This window comes from Salmo salar, chromosome 04, assembly GCF_965601325.2.
Source record: "Salmo salar chromosome 04, fSalSal1, whole genome shotgun sequence".
Lineage (NCBI taxonomy): Eukaryota > Metazoa > Chordata > Actinopteri > Salmoniformes > Salmonidae > Salmo > Salmo salar.
In genome coordinates this window covers 71536607-71562619 of record NC_138294.1, presented here as the reverse complement: position 1 = coordinate 71562619, position 26013 = coordinate 71536607, and the positions used below count along the sequence as shown (strand labels likewise).

The window sequence follows — 26013 nt, the reverse complement described above, 5'->3', positions numbered from 1 at the left end:
GCCTTGGCTGGGTCATTGTCGAGCTGGAATACCAATCCATGACCCATTTTCAATGCCCTGGCTGAGGGAAGGAGGTTGTCACCCAAGATTTGATGGTACATGGCACCGTCCATCGTCCCTTTGATGCGGTGAAGTTGTCCTGTCCCCTTAGCAGAAAAACACCCCCAAAGCATAATGTTTCCACCTCCATGTTTGATGGTGGGGATGGTGTTCTTGGGGTCATAGGCAGCATTCCTCCTCCTCCAAACACGGCGAGTTGAGTTGATGCCAAAGAGCTCCATTTTGGTCTCATCTGACCACAACACTTTCACCCGGTTGTCCTCTGAATCATTCAGATGTTCATTGGCAAACTTCAGACGGGCATGTATATGTGCTTTCTTGAGCAGGGGGACCTTGCGGGCGCTGCAGGATTTCAGTCCTTCGCGGTGTAGTGTGTTACCAATTGTTTTCTTGGTGACTATGGTTCCAGCTACCTTCAGATCATTGACAAGATCCTCTTGTGTAGTTCTGGGCTGATTCCTCACCGTTTTCATGATCATTGCAACCCCACGAGGTGAGATCTTGCATGGAGCCCCAGGCCGAGGGAGATTGACAGTTCTTTTGTGTTTCTTCTGTTGTCACCTTCTCACCAAGCTGCTTGGCGATGGTCTTGTAGCCCATTCCAGCCTTGTGTAGGTCTACAATCTTGTCCCTGACATCCTTGGAGAGCTCTTTGGTCTTGGCCATGGTGGAGAGTTTGGAATCTGATTGATTGATTGATTGTGGACAGGTGTCTTTTATACAGGTAACAAACTAAGATTAGGAGCACTCCCTTTAACCTGTTATGGCTAGGGGGCAGTATTTTCACGGCTGGATAAAAAAACGTACCCGATTTAATCTGGTTACTACTCCTGCCCAGTAACTAGAATATGCATATAATTATTGGCTTTGGATAGAAAACACTCCAAAGTTTCTAAAACTGTTTGAATGGTGTCTGTGAGTATAACAGAACTCAAATGGCAGGTCAAAACCTGAGATTCCTTTACAGGAAGTGGCCTGTCTGACCATTTCTTGAACTTCTTTGCCATCTCTATCTTTTACAAAGGATCTCTGCTCTAACGTGACACTTCCTACGTCTTCCATGGGCGCTCAGAGCCCGGGAAAAACCTGAATGTCGTCATCCCAGCCCCAGGCTGAAACACATTATCGCCTTTCTCAAGTGGCCGATCAAGGGACTGTGGGCTTAGGCGCGTGCCCTGGCCGCCCCCGTCTTTGTGATTTTTCCTCTGTTTGCCGAAAAGGAGATTCCCGGTCGGAATATTATCGCTTTTTTACGAGAGAAATTGCATAAAAATTGATTTTAAACAGCGGTTGACATGCTTCGAAGTACGGTAATGGAATATTTAGAATTTTTTTGTCACGAATTGCGCCATGCGCGCGACCCTGATTTACCATTTCGGATAGTTTCTGGAATGCACGAACAAAACGCCGCTATTCGGATATAACGATGGATTATTTTGGACCAAACCAACATTTGTTATTGAAGTAGCAGTCCTGGGAGTGCATTCTGACGAAGACAACAAAAGGTAATCAAACTTTTATAATAGTAAATCTGATTTTGGTGAAGGCTAAACTTGCCGGGTGTCTAAATAGCTAGCCCGTGATGGCTGGGCTATGTACTTAGAATATTGCAAAATGTGCTTTCACCAAAAAGCTATTTTAAAATCGGACATATCGAGTGCATAGAGGAGTTCTGTATCTATAATTCTTAAAATAATTGTTATGCTTTTTGTGAACGTTTATCGTGAGTAATTTAGTAAATTGTTAGTAAATTCCCCGGAAGTTTGCGGGGGGTATGCTAGTTCTGAACGTCACATGCTAATGTAAAAAGCTGTTTTTTGATATAAATATGAACTTGATTGAACAAAACATGCATGTATTGTATAACATAATGTCCTAGGTGTTTCATCTGATGAAGATCATCAAAGGTTAGTGCTGCATTTAGCTGTCTTCTGGGTTTTTGTGACATTATATGCTAGCTTGAAAAATGGCTGTGTGATTATTTCTGGCTGGGCACTCTGCTGACATAATCTAATGTTTTGCTTTCGCTGTAAAGCCTTTTTGAAATCGGACAGTGTGGTTAGATAAAGGAGAGTCTTGTCTTTAAAATGCTGTGAAATAGTAATATGTTTGAAAAATTGAAGTTTTTGTATTTTTGAGGAATTTGTAATTCGCGCCACGCCTATCATTGGATATTGGAGCAGGTGTTCCGCTAGCGGAACGTCTAGATGTAAGAGGTTAAGAGTGTGCTCCTAATCTCAGCTCGTTACCTGTATAAAAGACACCTGGGAGCCAGAAATCTTTCTGACTGAGAGGGGGTCAAATACTTATTTCCCTCATTAAAATGCAAATCAATTTATAACATTTTTGACATGCGTTTTTCTAGATTTTTTTGTTGTTCTGTCTCTCACTGTTCAAATAAACGTACCATTAAAATTATAGACTGATCATTTCTTTGTCAGTGGGCAAATGTACAAAATCAGCAGGGGATCAAATACTTGTTTCCCTCACTGTAGATCCTTAGTGATGTGGACACTGAGAAACTTGAAGCTCTTGACCTGCTCCACTACAGCCCTGTTGACGTGAATATGGGTATGCTCGGCCCTCCATTTCCTGTAGTCCACGATAAGCTCCTGTGTCTTGCTGACGTTGAGGTAGAGGTAGTTGTCCTGGCACCACACTGCCAGGTCTCTGACCTCCTCCCTATAGGCTGCCTCATCATTGTCTGTGATCAGGCCTACCACCATTGTGTTGTTGGCAAACTTAATGAGAGTGTTGGAGTCGTGCACGGCCACACAGTCGTGGGTGCACAGGGAGTACTGGAGGGGACTAAGCACGCACCCCTAAGTCCAGGATCCAGAGCACAGGGACTATGATGGTCTGCTTTATATAGGAATTTCAGACTGGGTAAAGGAGAGGTTGAAAATGTCAGTAAAGACACTTGCCAGCTGGTCAGCGCAAGCTCGGAGTACGCACCTTGGTAATCCGTCTGACTTGTAGCCTTGTGAATGTTAACCTATTTAAAGGTCTTACTTGCATCAGCCACGGAGAGCGTGCTCACACAGTCATCCGGAACAACTGGTGCTCTCATGGTTCAGTGTTGCTTGTCTCGAAGCGAGCATAAATGGCATTTAGCTCGTCTGGTAGGCTTGCGTCACTGGGAAGCTCGCGATTTGGTTTACCTTTTGTAATCTGTGAGAGTTGGCAAGCCCTGCAACATCTAACGAGTGTCAGAGCCGGTGTAGTAGGCTTCGATCTTAGTCCTGTGTTGAGGCTTTGCCTGTTTGATGGTTCGTCGGAGGTCGTAGCGGGATTTCTTAGTGTCCGGATTGGTGTCTCAAATGGAGGGCAGGGAGAGCTTTGTATGCGTCTCTGTGTGTGGAGTAAAGGTTGTTTAGAGTTTTTTTCGTCTCTAGTTGCACAGGTGAAATGCTGGTAGAAATTAGGTAAAATGGATTTCATTTTTCCGGAATTAAAATCACCGGACACTAGGAGTGCCGCCTCTGGATGAACTCTCTGTAAATAGTATAGTCTACAGCTTATCATGAGGTATTCTAAACCAAGCAGAACCTTGAGACTTCCTTAATATTACAGATCGTTCACTAGCTTTTGTTAACCTCTATGGGCTAGGTGGGACGCAAGCGTCCCACCCGTGGTGCACTCCATCAACAGCAGGTGCATTTCAAGAGCGGCAAATTTGAATCCAAATAAATGTCAAAATTCAAATTTTTCAAACATACAACTATTTTACACCCTTTGAAAGATAAACATCTCCTTAATCTAACCACGTTTTACGATTTCAAAAAGGTTTTACGGCGAAAGCATAAATTTAGAGTATGTTAGGACAGTACATTTACAAGAGTTGTGTGTAATGTTGTGCCAATTCAAAGACAGGCGTCACCAAAACCATAAATCAGCTAAAATTATGCACTAACCTTTTACAATCTCCAACAGATGACACTCCTAGGACATTGTGTTAGACAATGCATGCATTTTTTGTTCTATCAAGTTCATATTTATATCCAAAAACAGCGTTTTACTGTGGCGTTGATGTTCAGGAAATCGTTTCCCTCCAATAACCGGCATTCAAGTCAGCACCACAAATTAAATAATAAAAATTAGAAAACATTGGTAAAATATTATATTGTCATTTAAAGAATTATAGATTTACATCTCTTGAACGCAATCAACTTGCCAGATTTAAAAATAACCTTACTGGGAAATCACACTTTGCAATAATCTGAGCACTGCGCCCAGAAAAATACGCGTTGCGATACAGACTAGCCGCCATGTTGGGGAGATCTAAAATCGAAAATACTATGTAAATAATCCATTACCTTTGATTCTCTTCATCAGATGTCACTTCCAGGTATCACAGGTCCATAACGAATGTAGTTTTGTTCAAAAAAGCTCATCATTTATGTCCAAAAATCTCCGTCTTGTTAGCACATGATCTAAGCCCGCCGGACTTCACTTCATGAACGAGGGGAAAAAATATATTTACGTTCGTTCAAACATGTCAAACGTTCTATAGCATAAATCATTAGGGCCTTTTTTAACCAGAACATGAATAATATTCAAGGTGGACGAATGCATTCTCTTTTATAACGTATTGGAACGAGGGTACCCAACATGAACTCGCGCGCCAGGTGTCTAATGGGCCATCATCGTTCCATGGCTCTTGTTCGGTCAGATCTCCCTCCAGAAGACTCAAAACACTTTGTAAAGGCTGGTGACATCTAGTGGAAGCAATAGGAAGTGCCAAAATATTCCTCAGCCCGTGTTTTTCAATGGCATAGGTTTAAAGGTAATACAACACATCAGGTATCCACTTCCTGTCAGAAAATGTCTCAGGGTTTTGCCTGCCAAATGAGTTCTGTTATACTCACAGACACCATTCAAACAGTTTTAGAAACTTTAGGGTGTTTTCTATCCATATATAATAAGTATATGCATATTCTAGTTACTGGGTAGGATTAGTAACCAGATTAAATCGGGTAAATTTTTTTATCCAGCCGTGCAAATACTGCCCCCTAGCCCCAACAGGTTAACAGACTACCCCCCTTGAGTTTACCCAACACTACCATTCTGTCCTGCCTATGCATAGAAAAAACAGAATATTATTCACGTTCTGGTTCAGTCCAGTTTCGAGAAACATGGATATTACAGTTCTTCAGGTCCCGTTGATAGGATACTCTTGAAGGGAGCTCATCCCGTTTGTTCTCCAGTGATTGTACGTTTGCCAATAGAACAGAGGGTAGAGGAGGATTATTTACTCATCGCCATACTGCCCTACCAAGCAAAAAGGCAGTAACTGCTAATTTGGTCAAATTAGTTCATCATTTTTGCTACATTAAATACATTCTTAATCATGTGGACAAGTGTCCTGCCTCGTATTGTGTTTTGGAGAAAATGGGCGTCATGTTAGCAGTAACTATGAAAACAAGGTAAATAAAAACTTTTTCTCAGTTCCACGCTGTGAGCAGTTAATGCCTTTTTGCTTGGTAGGGCAGCATAGTTTCATAAGGGTACCTGCACATCGACCTCGATATCACTGTCTCTTTCTCTTCCGAGTGTCAGGGTTTGATCCGGGATAAGCAGTATGTCCTGTGCCACCAACTCATTGAAGTAGAAATCTTCATCCAAATCGAAGCTATTAAAAGGGTCCTGTTGGTTCCAGACTTGGTACATCGGTACCCCACGAGAGAACAGTCTGACTTGGGTTGCAATGTGGCCAACCTGTCGACAAAATTATTTCTAACAAGGTGTTTTATTGAGTGACTTCAAATATTACCTTACAGTGCCACAGCAGTAGATCACTCCTTTTGGTGAATAAGATAGACAATAAGCCATAATACCCAGATAAGCCACATGTTTTGTCTGCAAGTCATGTTGATGTATAGTCTATACAAATACACCCCTGAATGAACCTAGACAATTCCTGTGAATCCAAATAAAAAACAAATATTGAACCTTAGCTACAGTACCAGTGGGATCATGGGATATACCTTAAGCAGGTAAAATTGTAAGATCTTCATTACTTATCTAATGGGTCAGAGAACTGAAGAGGGAATGTTTTGCCAAAGTAGCTATCTCACTCAAAGGAATGACCCAGGCCTGTTTATGATAGAAGGCAAATTGCATCAGTGGAAATGAAGATGCAGCAAATATGCTGAGCTTGATTACCAAATGTGCATGTTAATCAATGCTTGGAGGAGGCCATCATTTGCATGTCAAATCATTTGACATTTCCACAAGACATTGTTACCGCAGCTGTGGATCCAACATTAGAGAAGATGAATTCATTGTAAGGCTGTTTATTTCTTTACTGAGGAGCAAGAACATCTTGTCACATTGGGAAAAATAACAAAATAAAGTGGATTGCTTACGACTTAAGCAGCTGTATGTGAGATGTTACAGCGTTGGAATGATTGGTTTCACCTGGATGTGCACTGAAACAACAACCTTTTTTGTTTGCAATCACATTTAAGATACATGTAGTTATTATTGTGGATATCCTAGTTTTCTAATTGAGATTCACTGGTTTTAGTAACCTGGACTTGGAAATAATTGGGTTCAGTTATTTTTGTGTCATAAAAAAAAGGTCATTAAGCAGACGCTCTTATCCAGAGTGACTAACAATTAGTACATTCATCATAAGATAGCTAGGTGAGACAACAACACATCACAGTCCTATCAAGTACATTTTCCCTCAACAAAGTATTTATCAGCGAAGTCGGTGCTAGTGGTAAAAGAGAAATGCTTTTATTTTTTTGCAGGAAAGAGACTGTTGGGGGGGGGGGGGTCTTGAGAGTTGTTATTTAAGATACTCTTCAAAGAGGTAGGGTTTTGGGATGTTTTTGTAATATGGGCAGAGACTACGCTGTCCTGACTTTAGGGGGAAACTTGTTCCAACATTGGGGTGCCAGGACAGAGAAGAGCTTGGCCTGGTCTGAGTGGGAGCTGCCCTGCCGTAGGGGTGGGAGGGCCAAGCGACCAGAGGTGGTGGAACGGAGTGCTCGGGTTGGGATGTAGGGTTTGAGCATATCCTGAAGGTAAGGAGGGGCAGTTCCCCTTGCTGCTCCGTAGGCAAGCACCAGGGTCTTAAAGATGATGCTAGCTTCGACTGGAAGCGAGAGGAGTCTGCGGAGGAGCTGGGTGACATGGGCGAACTTAGGAAGGTTGAATATTTATCACAGGGCCTGGTTCAGGTAAGGCCTTCATTTAATAACAGATCAAAATCCCACAGACCACACACACCACCAAACGTGCAGTCATAAAGGGGGGAATCTCCATCTTCTGTAATCTTCCAATGGTAAAGCAGCTGGGATTCTAGGTTAAGAATATATAAGGGCCTTTGCAACCAGCCAGCAACGAAGCAAATAATTTTGATTCAGCATAGCAGCCTGTTGACTTAAGAATCCTTTGAAGCTCTGAAATCCTCCTTCAAAAGTGAAGGGAAGGTACAGCTCTATTAAAAAGCAATTTAACATGCTTTACCTCATAAAGGTTGGAGAATTCCAATCTGGTGGTAACACATACACAGGCTGTGTCTCAATTGGCAACCTATTCCCTAAAAAAGTGCAACACTTTTGACCAGGGCTCAAAGGACTCTGATCAAAGTATTGCATTATGTAGGGAATAGATTGCCATTTGGGATGCACAATACAGACAGATCTCTTTATTGGCCATGTGACAGACTGTGCAATATAAAAAGAAAGCCCCTCACAGTAAGCACTTTATTGGCTTTGAAAGGTATTTTTCTGCACTCGGCTGGTTATTCACATGCGTAGAAATATGGTTGGTAAAGATAGAAAAATCAATTGGATGACTACCGGTAAATAGGCCTATATTTTGAATGAGGCTTGAGGATGTTTTAGTAATTAACAAATGGGGACTTTATTTCTTACTGTCCTTTTAATTTAAATGATTGAATGAATTCAAGATACACGTCTTTAGCTAAATTTGTATGTAAGTTTCCCAAATATTAAGAGCTGCTTATGGTTGATTCATCGAAATAAGGAGAATTATCATGAATGTTGACGCTCACTTACTATTCGAAGTAAACCATTGATAGAGCTACAGTGCTTTCGGAAAGTATTCGGACACCTGGACTTTTTCCAACTTTTGTTATGTTAGTCTTATTCTAAAATTGATTAAATAAAAAAAGGGGAAGGTTTAACTTCCAACAGGACAACGACCCTAAGCACACATCCAAGACAGTGCAGGAGTGGCTTAGGGACAAGTCTCTGAATGTCCTTGAGTGGACCAGCCGCAGCCCGGACTTCAGCCTGATCGAACATCTCTGGAGAGACCTGAAAATAGCTGTGCACGACACTCCTCATCCAACCTGACAGCGCTTGAGAGGATCTGCAGAGAAGAATGGGAGAAACTCTTCAATTACAGATGTGCCAAGCTTGTTGCGTCATACACAAGACTAGAATCGCTGCCAAAGGTGCTTCAACAAAGTATTGAGTAAAGGGTCTGAATACTTACGTAAATGTGATATTTCTGTTTTTTATTTTTAATACATTTGCAAACATTTCTAAAAAACATTTTTTTCTTTGTCATCATGGGGTATTGTGTGTAGATTGAGTAAAAAACTAAATGTGTAAAAAGTCAAGGGATCGGAATACTTTACGAATTCACTGTATATTGTTTTAAACAATTTTTTGAAACGCATCATCTAAATGGCTGCCGCTGGTAAAACCCCTCAGGTCATTATAACTGTAACACGCAGAGGGGTAGATTATCACACAATGGAGGGGGTACAGTGAATACAAATATGAGATACATATTTTAGATATAGTCAAATTTAGGTTACATGGTTGTAGAGGGCAGGAGTCTGGGTTGTCTTTGTTACAGCAGCCTCCAGTTGTGTTGTTCTCTGTTGGTGGACTTGATAATGTTGTAGAAATTCATACTGAGAGAGACTTTGTCAATTCTTCAAACAATCATCTTTATTTAATGAGGGATTGTTCTAAATTCTTCCAGGCTATCTCTATCTCGGGTCACACAGACCACATCTTGTCTATGGAATGCCGGCTTTAGGTTTTTATCACAAAGTCATTGTCAGTTCAAGCTATCTCTAGCAAAAACCCATTTCCTTGTCCATATGCCCAGACTAACTGCAGGAAGCTAGAGTGGAAACCATTCCTTTATAGAAACACAGCATTTAACAGAACATAAATGTCTTACTACACTGCTCAAAAAAATAAAGGGAACACTAAAATAACACATCCTAGATCTGAATGAATGAAATAATCTTATTAAATACTTTTTTCTTTACATAGTTGAATGTGTTGACAACAAAATCACACAAAAATAATCAATGGAAATCCAATTTATCAACCCATGGAGGTCTGGATTTGGAGTCACACTCAAAATTAAAGTGGGAAAACCACACTACAGGCTGATCCAACTTTGATGTAATGTCCTTAAAACAAGTCAAAATGAGGCTCAGTAGTGTGTGTGGCCTCCACGTGCCTGTATGACCTCCCTACAATGCCTGGGCATGCTCCTGATGAGGTGGCGGATGGTCTCCTGAGGGATCTCCTCCCAGATCTGGACTAAAGCATCCGCCAACTCCTGGACAGTCTGTGGTGCAACGTGGCGTTGGTGGATGGAGCGAGACATGATGTCCCAGATGTGCTCAATTGGATTCAGGTCTGGGGAACGGGCGGGCCAGTCCATAGCATCAATGCCTTCCTCTTGCAGGAACTGCTGACACACTCCAGCCACATGAGGTCTAGCATTGTCTTGCATTAGGAGGAACCCAGGGCCAACCGCACCAGCATATGGTCTCACAAGGGGTCTGAGGATCTCATCTCGGTACCTAATGGCAGTCAGGCTACCTCTGGCGAGCACATGGAGGGCTGTGCGGCCCCCCAAAGAAATGCCACCCCACACCATGACTGACCCACCGCCAAACCGGTCATGCTGGAGGATGTTGCAGGCAGCAGAACGTTCTCCACGGCATCTCCAGACTCTGTCACGTCTGTCACATGTGCTCAGTGTGAACCTGTTTCATCGGTGAAGAGCACAGGGCACCAGTCGCGAATTTGCCAATCTTGGTGTTCTCTGGCAAATGCCAAACGTCCTGCACGGTGTTGGGCTGTAAGCACAACCCCCACCTGTGGACATCGAGCCCTCATACCACCCTCATGGAGTCTGTTTCTGACCGTTTGAGCAGACACATGCACATTTGTGTCCTGCTGGAGGTCATTTTGCAGGGCTCTGGCAGTGCTCCTCCTGCTCCTCCTTGCACAAAGACAGATGTAGCGGTCCTGCTGCTGGGTTGTTGCCCTCCTACGGCCTCCTCCACGTCTCGTGATGTACTGGCCTGTCTCTTGGTAGCGCCTCCATGCTCTGGACACTACGCTGACAGACACAGCAAACCTTCTTGCCACAGCTCGCATTGATGTGCCATCCTGGATGAGCTGCACTACCTGGGCCACTTGTGTGGGTTGTAGACTCCGTCTCATGCTACCACTAGAGTGAAAGCACCGCCAGCATTCAAAAGTGACCAAAACATCAGCCAGGAAGCATAGGAACTGAGAAGTGGTCTGTGGTCACCACCTGCAGAACCACTCCTTTATTGGGGGTGTCTTGCTAATTGCCTATAATTTCCACCTGTTGTCTATTCCATTTCCACAACAGCATGTGAAATTTGTCAATCAGTGTTGCTTCCTAAGTGGACAGTTTGATTTCACAGAAGTGTGATTGACTTGAAATTACATTGTGTTGTTTAAGTGTTCCCATTATTTTTTTGAGCAGTGTATTTGATAAGTATATAATCGTTAACTATTAATATCAAACATCTGGTAAATACATCATTTTTCTATTACAAAAACTCTATCTTCAGATGATGTGCCATTTCCTGCCTGGACAACACCCAAAGATTTTAGTTTTCCTTGTCTGACTGACAGCCAAAGTCTAGAAAATACAACCATTTGTATACGGTAGTATACCAATTTGACAGTATCAACTGGGTTTAGACTAAAGACTGTGTTACTGGCAGAGGAGATGTCAATTCCATGTTGACTTTGGTCTGTTTGATATGAGGATTCCAGTTGAATATCAGTTTCTATTAAATATTAGCACATTACCTGCACAGACTAGGATTTAGGATTAGGAATTGAACACGGGCCTCCCTAGCGGCGCAGTTCTAGCTGTGCCACTAGAGATTCTGGGTTCGAGTCCAGGCTCTGTCGCAGCTGGCCTTGACTGGAAGACCCATGGGGCGGCACACAATTGGCCCAGCATTGTCCGGGTTAGGGGAGGGTTTGGCCGGCAGGGATGTCCTTGTCCCATTGGGCACTAGCGACTCCTATGGCGGGCCGGGTGCAGTGCACGCTGACAAGGTCGCCAGGCGCACGGTGTTTCCTCCGACACGTTGGTGCGGCTGACTTCTGGGTTAAGTGGGCATTGTGTCAAGAAGTAGTGTGGCTTAGTTGGGTTGTGTTTCGGAGGACGCACGGCTCTCAACCTTCGCCTCTGCCGAGTCCGTACGGGAGTTGCAGTGATGAGACAAGACTGTAACTACAAATTGGATACCACGAAGTTAGGGAGAAAAAGGGGTACATTTATTTTATAACATTTAAAAAATAATAATAATAATAATTTAAGAAATTGAATGGAGCCATGCCATGTTAAACAATAAGCAGTCAGATTAAGTTCTACAGTGACATGACTACTTGCATTCCGTTCCTCAACTAAAGAATACTTTTTTTTAACTCCACAAAGATTCACCCCTAATTTGATTTACTACAGCACAAGTGAACCAAAACGCAAGCTGTGTTTGAATACCCATGCTAACATACTGCATACTACATACTTAATGAGTATATACTACATACTATTAGTGACCCGTTTCAGGAAACTAGGCGTATGTCATGGGTCACTACTTCACAGGAGAGCCGTTTGAACGTAAACTTTTTTTTTTTAATCAAAATGTTTTTTTTAGGGCAGAAATGCCTTCTCGAACATGTGAACCTTCGTGTGCCTTAATAAAAAACTTGTATTCCATCTGTAAATACAAATACATTTTGTTAAATTACGAGCCTAGATTGTTTAGCCACAGAAAAAAACATCAACCTTCCCGCTTGCCATGATTGGCTGAGATGATGAGTGGGCTGGACATGCCAAGAGATGAGTTTGGATTGGTCTGCCATAAAGCACGCTTCTGTCTATTTGAGTTGGTCAGTATGTGTATGGTAATCCTGTCTTTAAAAAATGTATCACGTAATTAAACTTAACAAAAGACTACAGTATGCAAGTATCCATTTCAATAGAACATCACCATAACAACTGTTTCAGAGCACTCTCGTCTGAGTGTACCAGAGCACAGAATAACTGATGAATTTACGAATGCTCAATACTGGTTGAATATTGGCCGGTGTCAGTAAACGTTGGCAAAAAAGTGTCATTAAATTGTTGCCAGGAGCACAGTTTCAGTCACTAATTCTCTGGATAACATGAAAACAGCCTAATCAGCTCTGCTAGGGCGAGTAAAATGGTCAGAGTTTGGATGGGGGCTAAAGCTTAAGATGATTCTTATGGCATTGGTTCACACTGACCGTGTGCAGAGTGACTTGACACAGCAACGGCCCAAGCAAGTTGTACATACAAAACGGAAACGACACAGGACATCTTATTTAATGACAGGGGTTGCAGTCTGCCGTGAAGCATTCATCCATGTATACGGGTAAGAGTCTAGCTACAGTTTCAGATATTACGTTTCTAATTTTGTCAGGAAGTTTGTTTTCATTGCAAGTTAAAGCTTACTGTTAGTTAGCTAGCTGAAGTTAGATGGCTGGCTTGCTAGCTAACATTATGTTTATGATCTTTGTGTATTAATGTTATCTCAGAACGTAATTTCGCATTGTTAGTTAGACTAATGTTAGCTAGCTAACTAGCTAACATTGAACCTGTTTGGGTAACTTTAGCTAGCTATGACAATCGGTTTGACTTGCTAGTACTCTATGGATTGGGATTATGGTTTGTTGTTTATCTAGCTAGCTACATGTCTAAACAAAATACCCCAAGTAAAAGCTTACTGTTAGCTAGCTAGATGACGTTAGATGGCTGGCTCACTAGCTAACATAACATTACTACACACATATCATACACGTAATGTTAGCTAGTGAGCAGCCATCTAGCTAACAGTAAGCTTTTACTTGGGGTCTTTTGAAATGACATTCTGAGAACATTACTACAAACAGATCATAAACGTTATCTCAGAATGCTGTTTCACATTGCTAATTATAGCTTAATGTTAGCTAGCTAACATTGATCCTATTTGGTTACCTTTAGCTAGCTATGACAATCGGTTTGTATTGCTAGTACTCTATGGATTAGGATTATAGTTTATTGTTTAGCTAGCATGTCTTAACAAAAGACCACTTCGCCAGATGGTTACATGACCCATCAAGTTAGCCAGGTGTGTCTGATGGTGATTACGGCTATCTATTGTATAATAATGCCCAAATATTTGTATCCGGAATTTGTCTTTCAGCATCAGTAGGACACGCCTGACTCTCCTCCACCAGTCATACAAGGAGAATGGTCTAATACCTCATCAAACAGAGAGCTGGCCCAAGCAAGCACAGGTTACACCTGAAGCATGAGGACATGAGTGAGTGGTGAACTTCATCAACAACTATGCAGAGGATAATGCAATAATATTACCAGGATACCACCCAGGACACAAACACATTGGTGAAAAGCTGCCATCCATGTGACAAAAGCAGCAGTGTGGCGTCTCTACAAGGAATCGATGACAACACTTGGTATGTAAAGCAAAAACAACACGTTTCGATTATTTTATTGACCTCCAACATGATTGGCACTACTTTTATTGATCTCACATTATTTCTGTATTTTCCATAGATACGTGTAGTCGGGCTGTGTTATTATTTTAGTTTCCAGTTGAGGGCTCCCGAGTGGCGCAGCGGTCTAAGGCACTGCATCTCAGTGCTAATGGTGTCACTACAGACACCCTGGTTCGAATCCAGGCTGTAGCACAACCGGCCGTGATTGGGAGTCACATAGGGCGGTGCACAATTGGCCCAGCATTGTCCGGGTTTGGCCCGTGTAGGCCGTCATTTGTGAATAAGAATTTGTTCTTAATTGACTTGCCTAGTTAAATAAAGGTTAAATACAAATGTTTCTGTATGCAGTGCTGCTGCTTTGCACATTTGTAGATAATTGAAACTTACCTGATAATGAAGCATTAAAAAATGATTTTACGTTACATTTTTTTTTCATTAAGTTATCTTAATGTTATTTTGTTGTTTGCAGGTGCACTATCCTTCTGCCCCTATGCAGCCAGGTACTATATACTTTTTAACTCCTCGCAAAAGCAGTGGCCAAAACAAGAACAAGTTTGTGCTCTGGTATTGTGCCTGGTGCACAATACCAGAGCACAAGCTCCACCACAGTCTGGACCTTCACTTCCTGATCACAGGCCACACCAAGTTTGCCCCCGACTGGTGCTTCGGCCTCATCAAGCAGCGCCTCAGAAAGACCAGAGTGAACACTTTCTCTGAGATCGCTGGTGTTGTCAAGAACAGCACTGTGACAGGGGTCAACATCCCACAGCTGGATGGACTGGAGGATGGTACGGTGCTGGTGAAAAGCTATGGCTGGCAACATCACCTGACTCTGTGCTTTCAGGCCACTGCCACAGTTCAAGCAGTACCAGCACTTCAGGTGAGTATCATTTTCATTGCTTTGTATGAGGTTATTCTTATCTAATCTTGATGTTGTGCAAGGTTGTAATGTCTTCTCATTTTTTTTGTTATTTCCTGTTTTACAGCTTCGATGCTCTGGAGCCTGGTGTTGTTGTCGCCAAGGAGTGTTCGGACTCAGTTATCAGCACTATCTGCAGTGCCTCTATTCAAATGACTCTCTCCTAACCAGTGGCGATTTTAGCATGTAAATCTTGTTGGGGCAAACAAGTGGGATGCATGCCAGCAAAGCCACTACACATAAAAATATGGCAGACTTGCTTAAACAAATGTGGCATAAGGGGACCACAAGCGGATAAGAGGCAATCCGTAATTTCGAATTACGACAACGGACATAGTCAATATAACTATTTGTTCAGCACTGTTGAAATGTACAGCGACAGAATTCAGAACATGGGCCGTTCTTACAGTGTACTCCCTGTACACATCAGAACCGTAGGATAAATAAATGGGCCATATAAACAGACAATGAAAGCTCTTAGAATATTCAGGTTATAGGTGAAAATAGATCAATTTATTAGGGTGAGGCGCATTGAACGCCGTTTGGGTATTTGCGTGTCAAAAAATATACACGTCATATAACACTGATTGACGCGTTAAATAAGCTTTTAATTTGACACTTCAAATAACACAATTATATTATAGAATGTTGTGTGTGCTGAATCTGCATGTGCAAGCCTAGCATCACAACTACCATCAGTAGCACTGTCAAAGCTGTACAAAAAAAGGTAGCCAAACAAGCACACACCGGGCCACGAACAATGTGTTTACAATACCACGTTGGTGAAAATAGGCAAAATTATTAGGGTGAGGCACATGGGCTACTAACAGCTTACTACAAAACATATGTAACAGTATAGCTTCCATCCTTCTCCTCGCCCCAACCTGGGCTTGAACCAGGGACCCTCTGCACACATCAACAACTGACACCCTCGAAGCATCGTTACATATTGCTCCACAAAAGCTGCGGCCCTTGCAGAGCAAGGGGAACAACTACTTCAAGATCTCAGAGCGAGTGACGTCACCGATTTCAAACGCTATTAGCGCGTACCCAGCTAACTAGCGAGCCATTTCACACCGGTTACACATACACTTAGTATTACATTCTTAGCTACGGTATACATTTCTCCCTTGCATATTACATAATTTATGCAGCAGCATACAATACATTTTTGGACTCACCTTGTGAAGGTGGCGCAGCAGTCCTTTGTTGCAAATTTTGTCATCAAAATATGTCATAAAAGTCAGGAATTCTCTGGAACTCGGGGGGAAAAAACACAGCCACTCCATTGAATAGCAGGCTAACGTTAGTGGTTTCTTTGCAACACTTGCAGTTAGCCACTGATTCCTTCCAAATGACTCATTGTTGAATTTGCGATTTCCAATTTGTTGTGTAATCTTTATGTACAATGGCTGATGAGCGCCGATACATTTTATATATAATTTCTCATAATTTATATTCATATGACAAGGATTAAAAAGGATTTGCCAGTAGTTTGTCGACTTGATGACAACTGATGATGACTGCTAGCTAAGACTTTGAAAGTAAGACGTTGACATGATCAGTCCAATCAAAGCTACTGTAGATAAATTGACATCAAATCACATTCTATCTGTGGCCAATGACCTTGAGCCTTATTGGATGGGCATTTCTAATATAACTCTATGGCAGAACCCAAGGGGCAAACATTTTCGAGCCCTAATCTTAGAATTGGGGATGACATACTGTCCCATGAGTGACAGAAAACTGAGCCAATCAGGTGCAACGCTCTATATTTTCTGCTGGCTAGCCCCACCACCACAGAAAGCGCTGAGCTAGGCTGAAACACCTGCATTTTGGAGCTGCCTTACTCAAGAAAGCAAAATAGAGACCATATTTCTATGCAGCTTCATTAACTCAGACATTTTTGTTTTTTGCATTGTTTGCAAACTGATATGTGACACGTATTAATGCCAAAATAACAAGCAAAACAGGCAAGACTCCTCCCCCAAAAAATGATAATTACTTTTTACCTAAAAGTGTGGTGCTCAAAACACCCACCTGACATGGATGATGGGTCGCCACTGCTCCTAACACACACGCCATTAGACCATCACTAGCACTTTAGAGTCTACTGCCTATATACATAGACTTGAAATCTCTGGCCACTTTAATAAATGGAACACTAGTCACTTTAACAATGTTGAAATATTTTGCATTACTCATCTCATATGTATCACACTGTATTCCATTCTATTGTACTGTATCTTAGTCTATGCCGCTCTGACATTGCTCATCCATATATTTATATATTCTTAATTCCATTCCTTCACTTGGATTTATGTGTATTGGGTACATGTTGTGAAATGGTTAGATATTACTTGTTAGATATTACTGCACTGTCGGAGTTAGAAACACAAGCATTTCGTTACGCTCGCAATAACATCTGCTAAACACGTGTACGTGACCAATAAAATTTGATTTGGTACGTTGCTGCTACTATCTTTTTTTTATCCTGCTGCTCAGCCACTTTACCCCTGATTGTATGCATATAACTACCTCATCTATCACTGATATTGTTCTTGTACATACTGTATATTTTATTGATATTGACACTTTCCGATATTGCTACTATGCAAGTACCCATTTGGCTGTACGGTTTACACCTTCTGTAGAGACCCATCCACTTGGCAAGATGTGTCTGGGGGTTATAGCATGTATTTCACATGACCCATCAATTTTGACAAGTGTGTCTGGGTAAGCGTCATCTAATATTTATGAAATATGTTTATCTGGACTTTTTAATCTACTCACTGTTTAGCACATGACCTCACGTGAATCCTTAAAAAAATGGGTGGGGCTGGCTTAACCCTTTCACGCGTGAGTTCCAAATATCTCTAACGGTCGCCCCAGCGTGAGTTTTTTTATGCACGTGATGTTCGAACATTCTCTCCATTCCAGGATGTGATTGTTACATAAACAACAACACTGAATGGCTCAGAGTGGGAGTGAGAGGTTACCGTGATTGACTGCCTAAACGCGCAATTTGTTATCAATAAATCACTATCAGAAAATGTTTTGTGTGGTATTATTGATATATTTACTATTTTATTTACGTTTTTCAATTACCCGTGATAAATCATGCGTTCCGATTTTTGCATAAATTGTAAAGGGCGCATAGTATGTGTGTAAAATAATGTTTTGAAGGTTGTACTGATTATGATGAGCTAAGCTAATTCCAGCTTTGTGTATGGAGCCATGTTTGTTGACATACAATGCATTCTGGGTTTCACTTGATCGTCTGTCACACCAAAGATGCTATAACAAAATGAGGTGAGTAAGGGTTCACTCATTTTTTGAGAACTTCAGGAACTGAATGTGGGATGTGAATGATGGTAGACCACACCCCTTCAACTCATCTTGTCTTCTCTTATTATCTTCGGTTTCTGTGAGGTAAAAGAGCATGGCTGCGCGCTGAAACTAATCGTCGGATTACTTTCGATTTCTAGAAAGTGTTTTACTCAATTATTTTGATCAACGGTGAGCTCACCCGTGATGTGATTAATTGTACATAGTAATTGCTATTAGCTAATTCATAGTGTAGTTTATGTCAGCCGAGAGTTCGAAAATATGACCGCTTGTGTTGCGTCAATCTTTCCTCAGCGCTAGGACAAATGTAGCCTACATTTTTCCGGTTAGGATGATTGTGTTATGCTATAGATACTTCTGTGAATATCTGAACATTGCATCCAAAAATAAACTGCTCACATTCTGGACATAACTTTGTAAGGACTGTGTTTGTGTAAATAGTTTCTGAAAAAAGTGTGGCCAGCTCAAATGTTGATTGTTGCGTCATTCGAAACTGGCCGTTCTAAATGAGCGTTCTAAATGAGTGTTCTAATCACACGGGGTGTGATCGTACGCTTCAGGAACCACTGTAGAACGATCACACCCCGTGTGATGGTACGTGTGAAAGGGTTAAGAGGGTGTGAACAATGCTGAATGGGTGTAGACAAAGGAGAGCTCTCCAGTAGGTACCAAACTATTCAAAGACCATTTTCTCAAAAGTGAGTTTACAAGTTTATCAACTTTCAAAGCAGAATTACTTTCCCATTGTTCCTTAAAAATGCAGTGTATTATATACAATTTTGTAGCTCTGAGTCTCTACTTTTATCCATTGTTAAAAAACACCATTTCAAATGTTGCTACAGTACATAAGACCGAATTCAACTGTGGATGACCCTGTCCTTCATCCTCTCTGTGGGTATACAGTATGTGTTGGTGTGTGTCTAGGGGGGAGGGGAGACTCAGTGACAAGTCATCAACGCTTTAGACATTCGTCTGACTTGTCGACTAAAGCGGCAGGTGTCCGGGTGACATTTGACACACATTTAGTTCTCAAATTGCCATCAAATTCTAAATGGGGTTTCAGCATTTTAGGGAGTGGCACGTGCTTACACAGTGCAGTCCATTCTATTTCCAGTGGCTCCCTAAATAATATGATTATGTGTTGCATGTATATTTGTGCTGACTGTTTCCTTTTCGTGTTCTGCAAGGGTTCCATAAAGACAAGATTAGGCCTTGCACAGCACTCTTCTCAAATAGTGTTCAAAGGCAATCAATACATCAGCCACGAGGTGAATTGTCTCGTTTGCATTTTTCAGATACTGAACAGAAAACCAATTACACAAGGATCCTCTCGAAATTAATTAATTTTTTTACTTGTCTTCTTGGAAATAGAAATCCTTGAAAGTTAAAAAGGAAGAAAGAGACAGAGGAAACAAAACGTGTCCGTTGATGTCAAAACACGAGGACACCTCTCTTTGGTTTGGCAGACACTTGCTGGAGAGATGAAAAGCGTCACATGTGGGGGACATTCTATTTGGTAGTCCGACATGATACTTCCTCAAAGAAAGATGTGGAACATACTTATGCCTTGGCCACGCACAGTGCCTCATTTCAATGTAGCTTACAATATCACTATATTTCCATGTCTTATTAAAATGCAGTTGTGCCGGATGTACGGTATAAGGAAGTATGCCTAGTGGCAGTGAAAAGCACCGTATTGGACGATGTTCATGGCTAATTCACTTATGATTTGCAGCTGGTGGCAGGTCCAGAGGGATATAGAAAGTGGAAGAAATTGTAAGGCTTGCTTCATTTCAGAACATCCCTTCTAGTATAGCAGCTCGCTGCTCAACACGCTCCCTTTCACACTTTGACCGTTTTTAGGTTAAGGGTTTTTTCTGGTGCTTCTGCTTTTCGAAAATCTTTTCATTTGAAAGACTGGTTTCAGAGTCTTTATAGGTTAGAATTTCAGTGCTTTTGAGTGGAGAGCAGGTGCAAAGTAAAAGCTGAGATATGTGTGTTCTTGTAAGACACTCCTGATAGTTGCTGGCTGTTTCTCGTTGCTTTGGATCTGCACTCAGCAACGATCAAGGTCATGCTTTTCAGGGACGTATCTTCAGATCACAGCTGTGGTTTGCAGCAATGGTTTGCTGTGTCTGTGCCAAATACTATTTTGTGTGTAAAAGCACATATTTATGATTTGTAGAAATTGTTTCATTATTAACCATAGTAGTATTTAGTGTACTTGTTTCTTTCTTCTTACCCCTCCACTTGAGTAGTCCTTGTTCTAGCTTAACTTTTCTGACTGTAATGATGGTGAGCAGTCTACGATGGCCTTCAGTTGCACCCATGGCCCAAACAGCAAACTGAGGCCTATTTAATACACTATCTTCCTTCAAGGTGGAATAACTCCTGTAACACAGTCACATTTTGATTGAGGTTGTGGTTGAATAGCTCTGGCCTTTGTTCAGTCCACTGTACCAGCAGTGAATGCCTTTAAGGGTAAACAGTAATGTCAGGAAAGGTTATCTTTTTCTGTGTGTTCCTTCACTTTACAGAGGCTTGCTTATAGGTTATAGGAAATGCTCTGATGTAGTTATCTCAGCACTAGCTTGATATGAGATTCAAAGGAATACCTTCCTCGCACCTGTCATATTTACAGTATTTTATATTTCTATAGTATAGTCATCTTTATCGTTAAATCCAAATTCTGAGTAACAAAGATTCTATAATACTTTTTGGTTAAAATGCTCAAACAGAAACAAATAGCAAGCGAGTGTAATTTTCTCTGTTTTGCAGTGCCCCCCACAATCATCAACCTGTCGAAGGGCATTGTGGTCAACGAAGGCTCCAACGTCACGCTGATGTGCCAAGCCAGTGGCAAACCAGAACCCTCGTTTACCTGGAAACTCCTCTCTCCCTCAGGTAAGACACCAGTCTCTCTGTGCATCCAAATAGTCATCAATAAAATACAATTGTGTTTGTTGCTTATGCCTGCCCATACCATAACCCCACCACCACCATGGGCAACTCTGTTAACAACGTTCGCATCAGCAAACCGCTCGCCCACACAACGCCATACACGCTGTCTGTCTGCCATCTGCCCAGTACAGTTGAAACCAGGATTCATCCGTGAAGAGCAGCGTGCCAGTGGCCATCGTAGGTGAGCATTTGTAAACTGAAGTCGGTTTTTACCCGAACTGCAGTCACATAAAGTCCCTGGTGTGGACAAGTAGCACACAAATTAGCTTTCCTGAGATGGATTCTGACAGTTTGTGCATAAATTATTTGGTTGTGCAAACCCACAATTTCATCAGGTGGCTGGTCTCAGACAATCCCGCAGGTGAAGAAGCCGGATGTGGAGATCCTGGGCTGGTGTGGTTACACGTGGTCTGCGGTTGTGAGGCCGGTTGGACATATGGCCAAATTCTCTAAAACAATGTTGGAGGTGGCTTATGGTAGAGAAATTAACATTAAATTCTCTGGCAACAGCTCTGGTGGACATTCCTGCAGTCAGCATGTCAATTGCACGATCACTCAAAACTTGAGATATCTGTAGTATTGTGTTGTGTGACAAAACTGCACATTTTATAGTGGCCTTTCATTGTCGCCAGCACAAGGTGCACCTGTGTAATGATCATGTTGTTTAATCAGCTTCTTGATATGCCACACCTGTCAGGTGGATGGATTATCTTGGCAATCTTGCTCAATAACAAGGATGTAAACAAATGTGTGCACAACATTTGAGAGAAATAAGCTTTATGTGCTATGGAAAATGTCTGGGATCTTTTATTATCTATCTCTCTCTAGCTCTATTTTTCTCACACTCTTTCTCTCATTCCCCAGCTCTCTCTCACTCTCTCTTTCCCCCCAGTCTGTCACCTTGACATTAGGTAGCCCCAATGACACTTAGTGAACTGTATCCTTCTCCTTTCTAAGTAGCTCATTATCTGTCTACTACCTTTTCCCTAATCACCATTAACCACTAATGATATGTATAGAAATAAATTGCTGTCAATGCATTTGGGATAATTAATTAGGATAATTGGAAAGATGTAAATGTTTTGGAGGCAAGTGAGTGACTGAATACATTTCAGTATGAAGCGTCGTTGCAAAGACAAACGTGCCACAGTTGGGGATGTCTGAGTACATGTTCACCGAGTGGATTTGGAGAACTGTGCTCACACATACCGCTATCTCATCAAGAGGAGGCAAAACCGCATGTTTGTCTGCCTGTCTCCCTATCTATATTTCTATGCTTCACTTAATCAGGAAGATGATGCTTGCATTTGTAATGAGCTACATTTCACGTGGAGACAATTGTGTGACAGTTTCCTCCCCTCTCTCTCTCTCCTTTTGTGTTGCTACAAGGATTGCGGAATTGAAATGTTAATACGACAAGGATGTGACTGGCCCTGTATTTTAGGAGATAAGTGAGGAATTGCTTTGATGGGTCTCCATTTGCCACACACAGCGGTGTCTTCAGAGGAGCCATAATTGCAGCCCGGGTGGCTAAAAAAGAGCCACTGTCACTTGTTGCGCCAGTACCCCCTGAATACATTGAAGACATATGAACATTTACGCAATTACCGCCTCCTTCGGTGTCAGCATGTATAGAATGGAGAAAGTGCTGAAACAAGCCTTTAGTCTGTGAGTTTTGTCATTTGGTAGGTAGAGGTTGATGTGCATGCAGCGTGTTAGGGGGTGAGTATGGAGGTAAATATAGCTCATTTGAACCCTTTATGGCTGTTATCTCAGAGACAAGTTTTATGTTTTGTATCTGTGGTTGTTGGGTAGAATTTTGAAAACATTTTGGTTATTTGATTTGGCAACCCCGTTCCCATGAGTTCCTTCCTGGGTGTAGGTCTTCTCTACTGTATGCAGTAGCTACACTATATATACAAAAGTATGTGGACACCCCTTGAAATGAGTGGACTCGGCTATATCAGCCACACCTGATGCTGACACGTGTATAAAATTGAGCACACAGCCATGCAATCTCCATAGACAAACATTGGCAGTAGAATGGCCTTACTGAAGACCTCAGTGACTTTCAACGTGGCACCGTCATAGGATGCCACCTTTCCAACAAGTCAGTTTGTCAAATCTCTGCCCTGCTAGAGCTTCCCTGGTCATCTGTAAGTGCTGTTATTGTGAAGTGGAAAGGTTTAGGAGCAACAACGGCTCAGCAGCGAAGTGGTAGGCCACACAAGCTCACAGAACACGACCACCGAGTGCTGAAGCGCGTTGTCGTGTAAAAATCATCTGTCCTCGGTTGCAACACTGGAAGCAATCCGCATAAGAACTGTTAGTCTGGAGGTTCATGAAATGGCCGAGCAGCCTCACACAAGCCTAAGATCGTCAAGCATCGGCTGTAGTGGTGTAAAGCTTCTGCCATTGGACTCTGGAACAGTGGAAACGCGTTCTCTGGAGTGATGAATCACGTTTCACCATCTGGCAGTCCGACGGACGAATGTGGGTTTGGTGGATGCCAGGAGAACGCTACCTGCTCCAGTTTGGTGGAGGCGGAATAATGGTCTGGGGTTGTTTTTCATGGTTCAGGCTAGGCCCCTTAGTTCCAGTGAAGTGAAATCTTAATTACATTCTAGACGCTTTGTGGCAACAGTTTGGGGAAGGCCCTTTCCTGTTTCAGCATGACAATTTCCATACAGAAATGGTTTGTCGTGATCGGTGTGTAAGAACTTGACTGGCCTGCACAGAGCCCTGACCTCAACCCCATCGAACACCTTTGGGATGAATTGGAACGCCGACTGTGAGCCAGGACTAATCGTCCCACATCAGTGTCCGACCTCACTAAAGCGATTGTGGCTGAATGGAAGCAAGTCCCCGGAAGCAATGTTCCAACATCTAGTGGAAAGCTTTCCCAAAAGAGTGGAGGGTGAGCTAATGCTTGTGAACAATACTGTAACTACACTTGATTGTTACCACATTGCATCAGCATTTGCCATGCACTTATGGGAGATGTTTTGCTCATTATTCACAAACCTGATCAACTTGTAGATTTGACAGTCTAGCTATAAATGTATTCATACCTGTCACAGATTATTGTGAAATAGGCAAGCTACTTATTTTAAGTTTATGACATGCACATGAAATAGTAAAACATTTTGTGTCCACCACACGATTTTCTTCATACCGAATTCATGTCCAGTACACAATTTCTGTGTTCACCACAAACATCTCTCCTATTGTTTCTGTCTTTTAAGTAACCTACTGCCGTTATTTGTGAATGAAATGCACTATATACAAAATCTTGTGGTGGACATTGTGTGCTCTTGAGATATTGAACATTATGAGTACTACCCTCTTATCTAAATCTGAAGAGAATAGAAAAACCGGCATGGGACACTTGCAACGTGGCGACTTGTTGCTAGGTCTTTGGTGTCATGACATTTTGTCAGCCGGTGATTGTCAAGCAAATAACTACTGGTTTCACGGTAATTGACCGTTAATTAACATAAACACGCTAAGCATCTCCTGGCTTCCATGCAACGCCTACAAGCCACAGAGGCAGATTATCATTTACTTTTTGTTTAATAAATCAATTTATTATAGCCTACACCATCCCAATAAATCCATTATTTCTTTTAGACCGGTCTAAAGACACATGATATGAAGAACATTTTGCCTATTTCAGTAGAACAGAATAGCATACTCTGACTTGTCCTTATTTTAGACCTTGATATGGCTATGCCATATGGCTGTGGGCTACACAAGTTAATTTAGTAGACAAGATTAGCTTAGAATTCCGTGGCATTATTTTTTATTATTTTATGGTGTGAAGATTACAATTGAACATAGCTGAGTAAAATAGAAAGGATATTTTCTCCAAAGGAGAAAGGAAGTGCACATATATTCAAGGAAGTGCACATATGTGGCTATTCTGTGTTGAGCGGTTAACAAAGTCGAGATAGTGACTGCATTGTCTTTTTATTTACCTTTACACCAAGATGACACTTGGCTGTTTTTTTCCATTTACAGGTAAGGATCTTAATTTGATCACCCTGTTGCAGGATAACTTTACTGCAACGTAGGACATTAAAAACATGTCATGTATTTTAGGTTTAAAAAGGCTTCTGAAGTTTGATTTCCACTTTGAAATTTCAGACTTCATTTTCCCGTTGTCCATTAATTATAATCCTCATAATAATTCACATTTCCTGTTGCTGCAGGATTATTTTCCTGCTGTAGCAAACTGCTTCAAATTAAGATCCTGGACTTCCTGACGGGCCGCCCCCAGGTGGTAAGGGTAGGCAACAACATATCTGCCACGCTGATCCTCAACACTGGGGCCCCTCGGGTGCGTGCTTAGTCCCCTCCTGTACTCCCTGTTCACCCACGACTGCGTGGGCAAGCATGACTCCAACACCATTATTACGTTTGCTGACGAAACAACAGTGACCTGATCACCGACAACGAGGAGACGGCCTATAGGCCTATAGGACAACAATCTCTATCTCAATGTGAGCAAGACACAGGAGCTGATAGTGGACTATAGGAAAAGGAGGGCCGAACAGGCCCCAATTAACATCGACGGGGCTGAAGTGGAGCGGGTCGAGAGTTTCAAGTTCCTTGGTGTCCACATCACCAACAAACTATTATGGTCCAAACACACCAAGACAGTTGTGAAGAGGGCACAAACACACCTTTTCCCCCTCAGGAGACTGAAAAGATTTGGCATGGGTCACCAGATCCTCAAAGTTATTCAGCTGCACCATCGAAAACATCTGACCAGTTGCATCACTGCCTGGTATGGCAACTGCTCGGCATCTGACCATAAGGCGCTACAGAGGGTAGTGCGTACGACCCAGTACATCATTGGGCCAAGCTTCCTGACATCCAGGACCTAAATACTAGGCGGTGCCAGAGGAAGGC

The 26013-nt window shown here is 42.1% G+C and overlaps 1 protein-coding gene across 4 annotated transcripts in view; it reads left to right on the top strand.

Moving 5' to 3' along the window:
- ntm (neurotrimin) overlaps positions 1 to 26013 on the top strand; it is a 467218-nt gene that overhangs the window by 403199 nt on the left and 38006 nt on the right. For all 4 annotated transcript variants that reach the window (XM_014197606.3, XM_014197609.3, XM_014197608.3 and 1 more), the window contains one exon: positions 20917 to 21042. In XM_014197606.3, coding sequence (XP_014053081.1) covers positions 20917 to 21042 — 126 coding nt within the window. The remainder of the gene's footprint in view (positions 1 to 20916; positions 21043 to 26013) is intronic.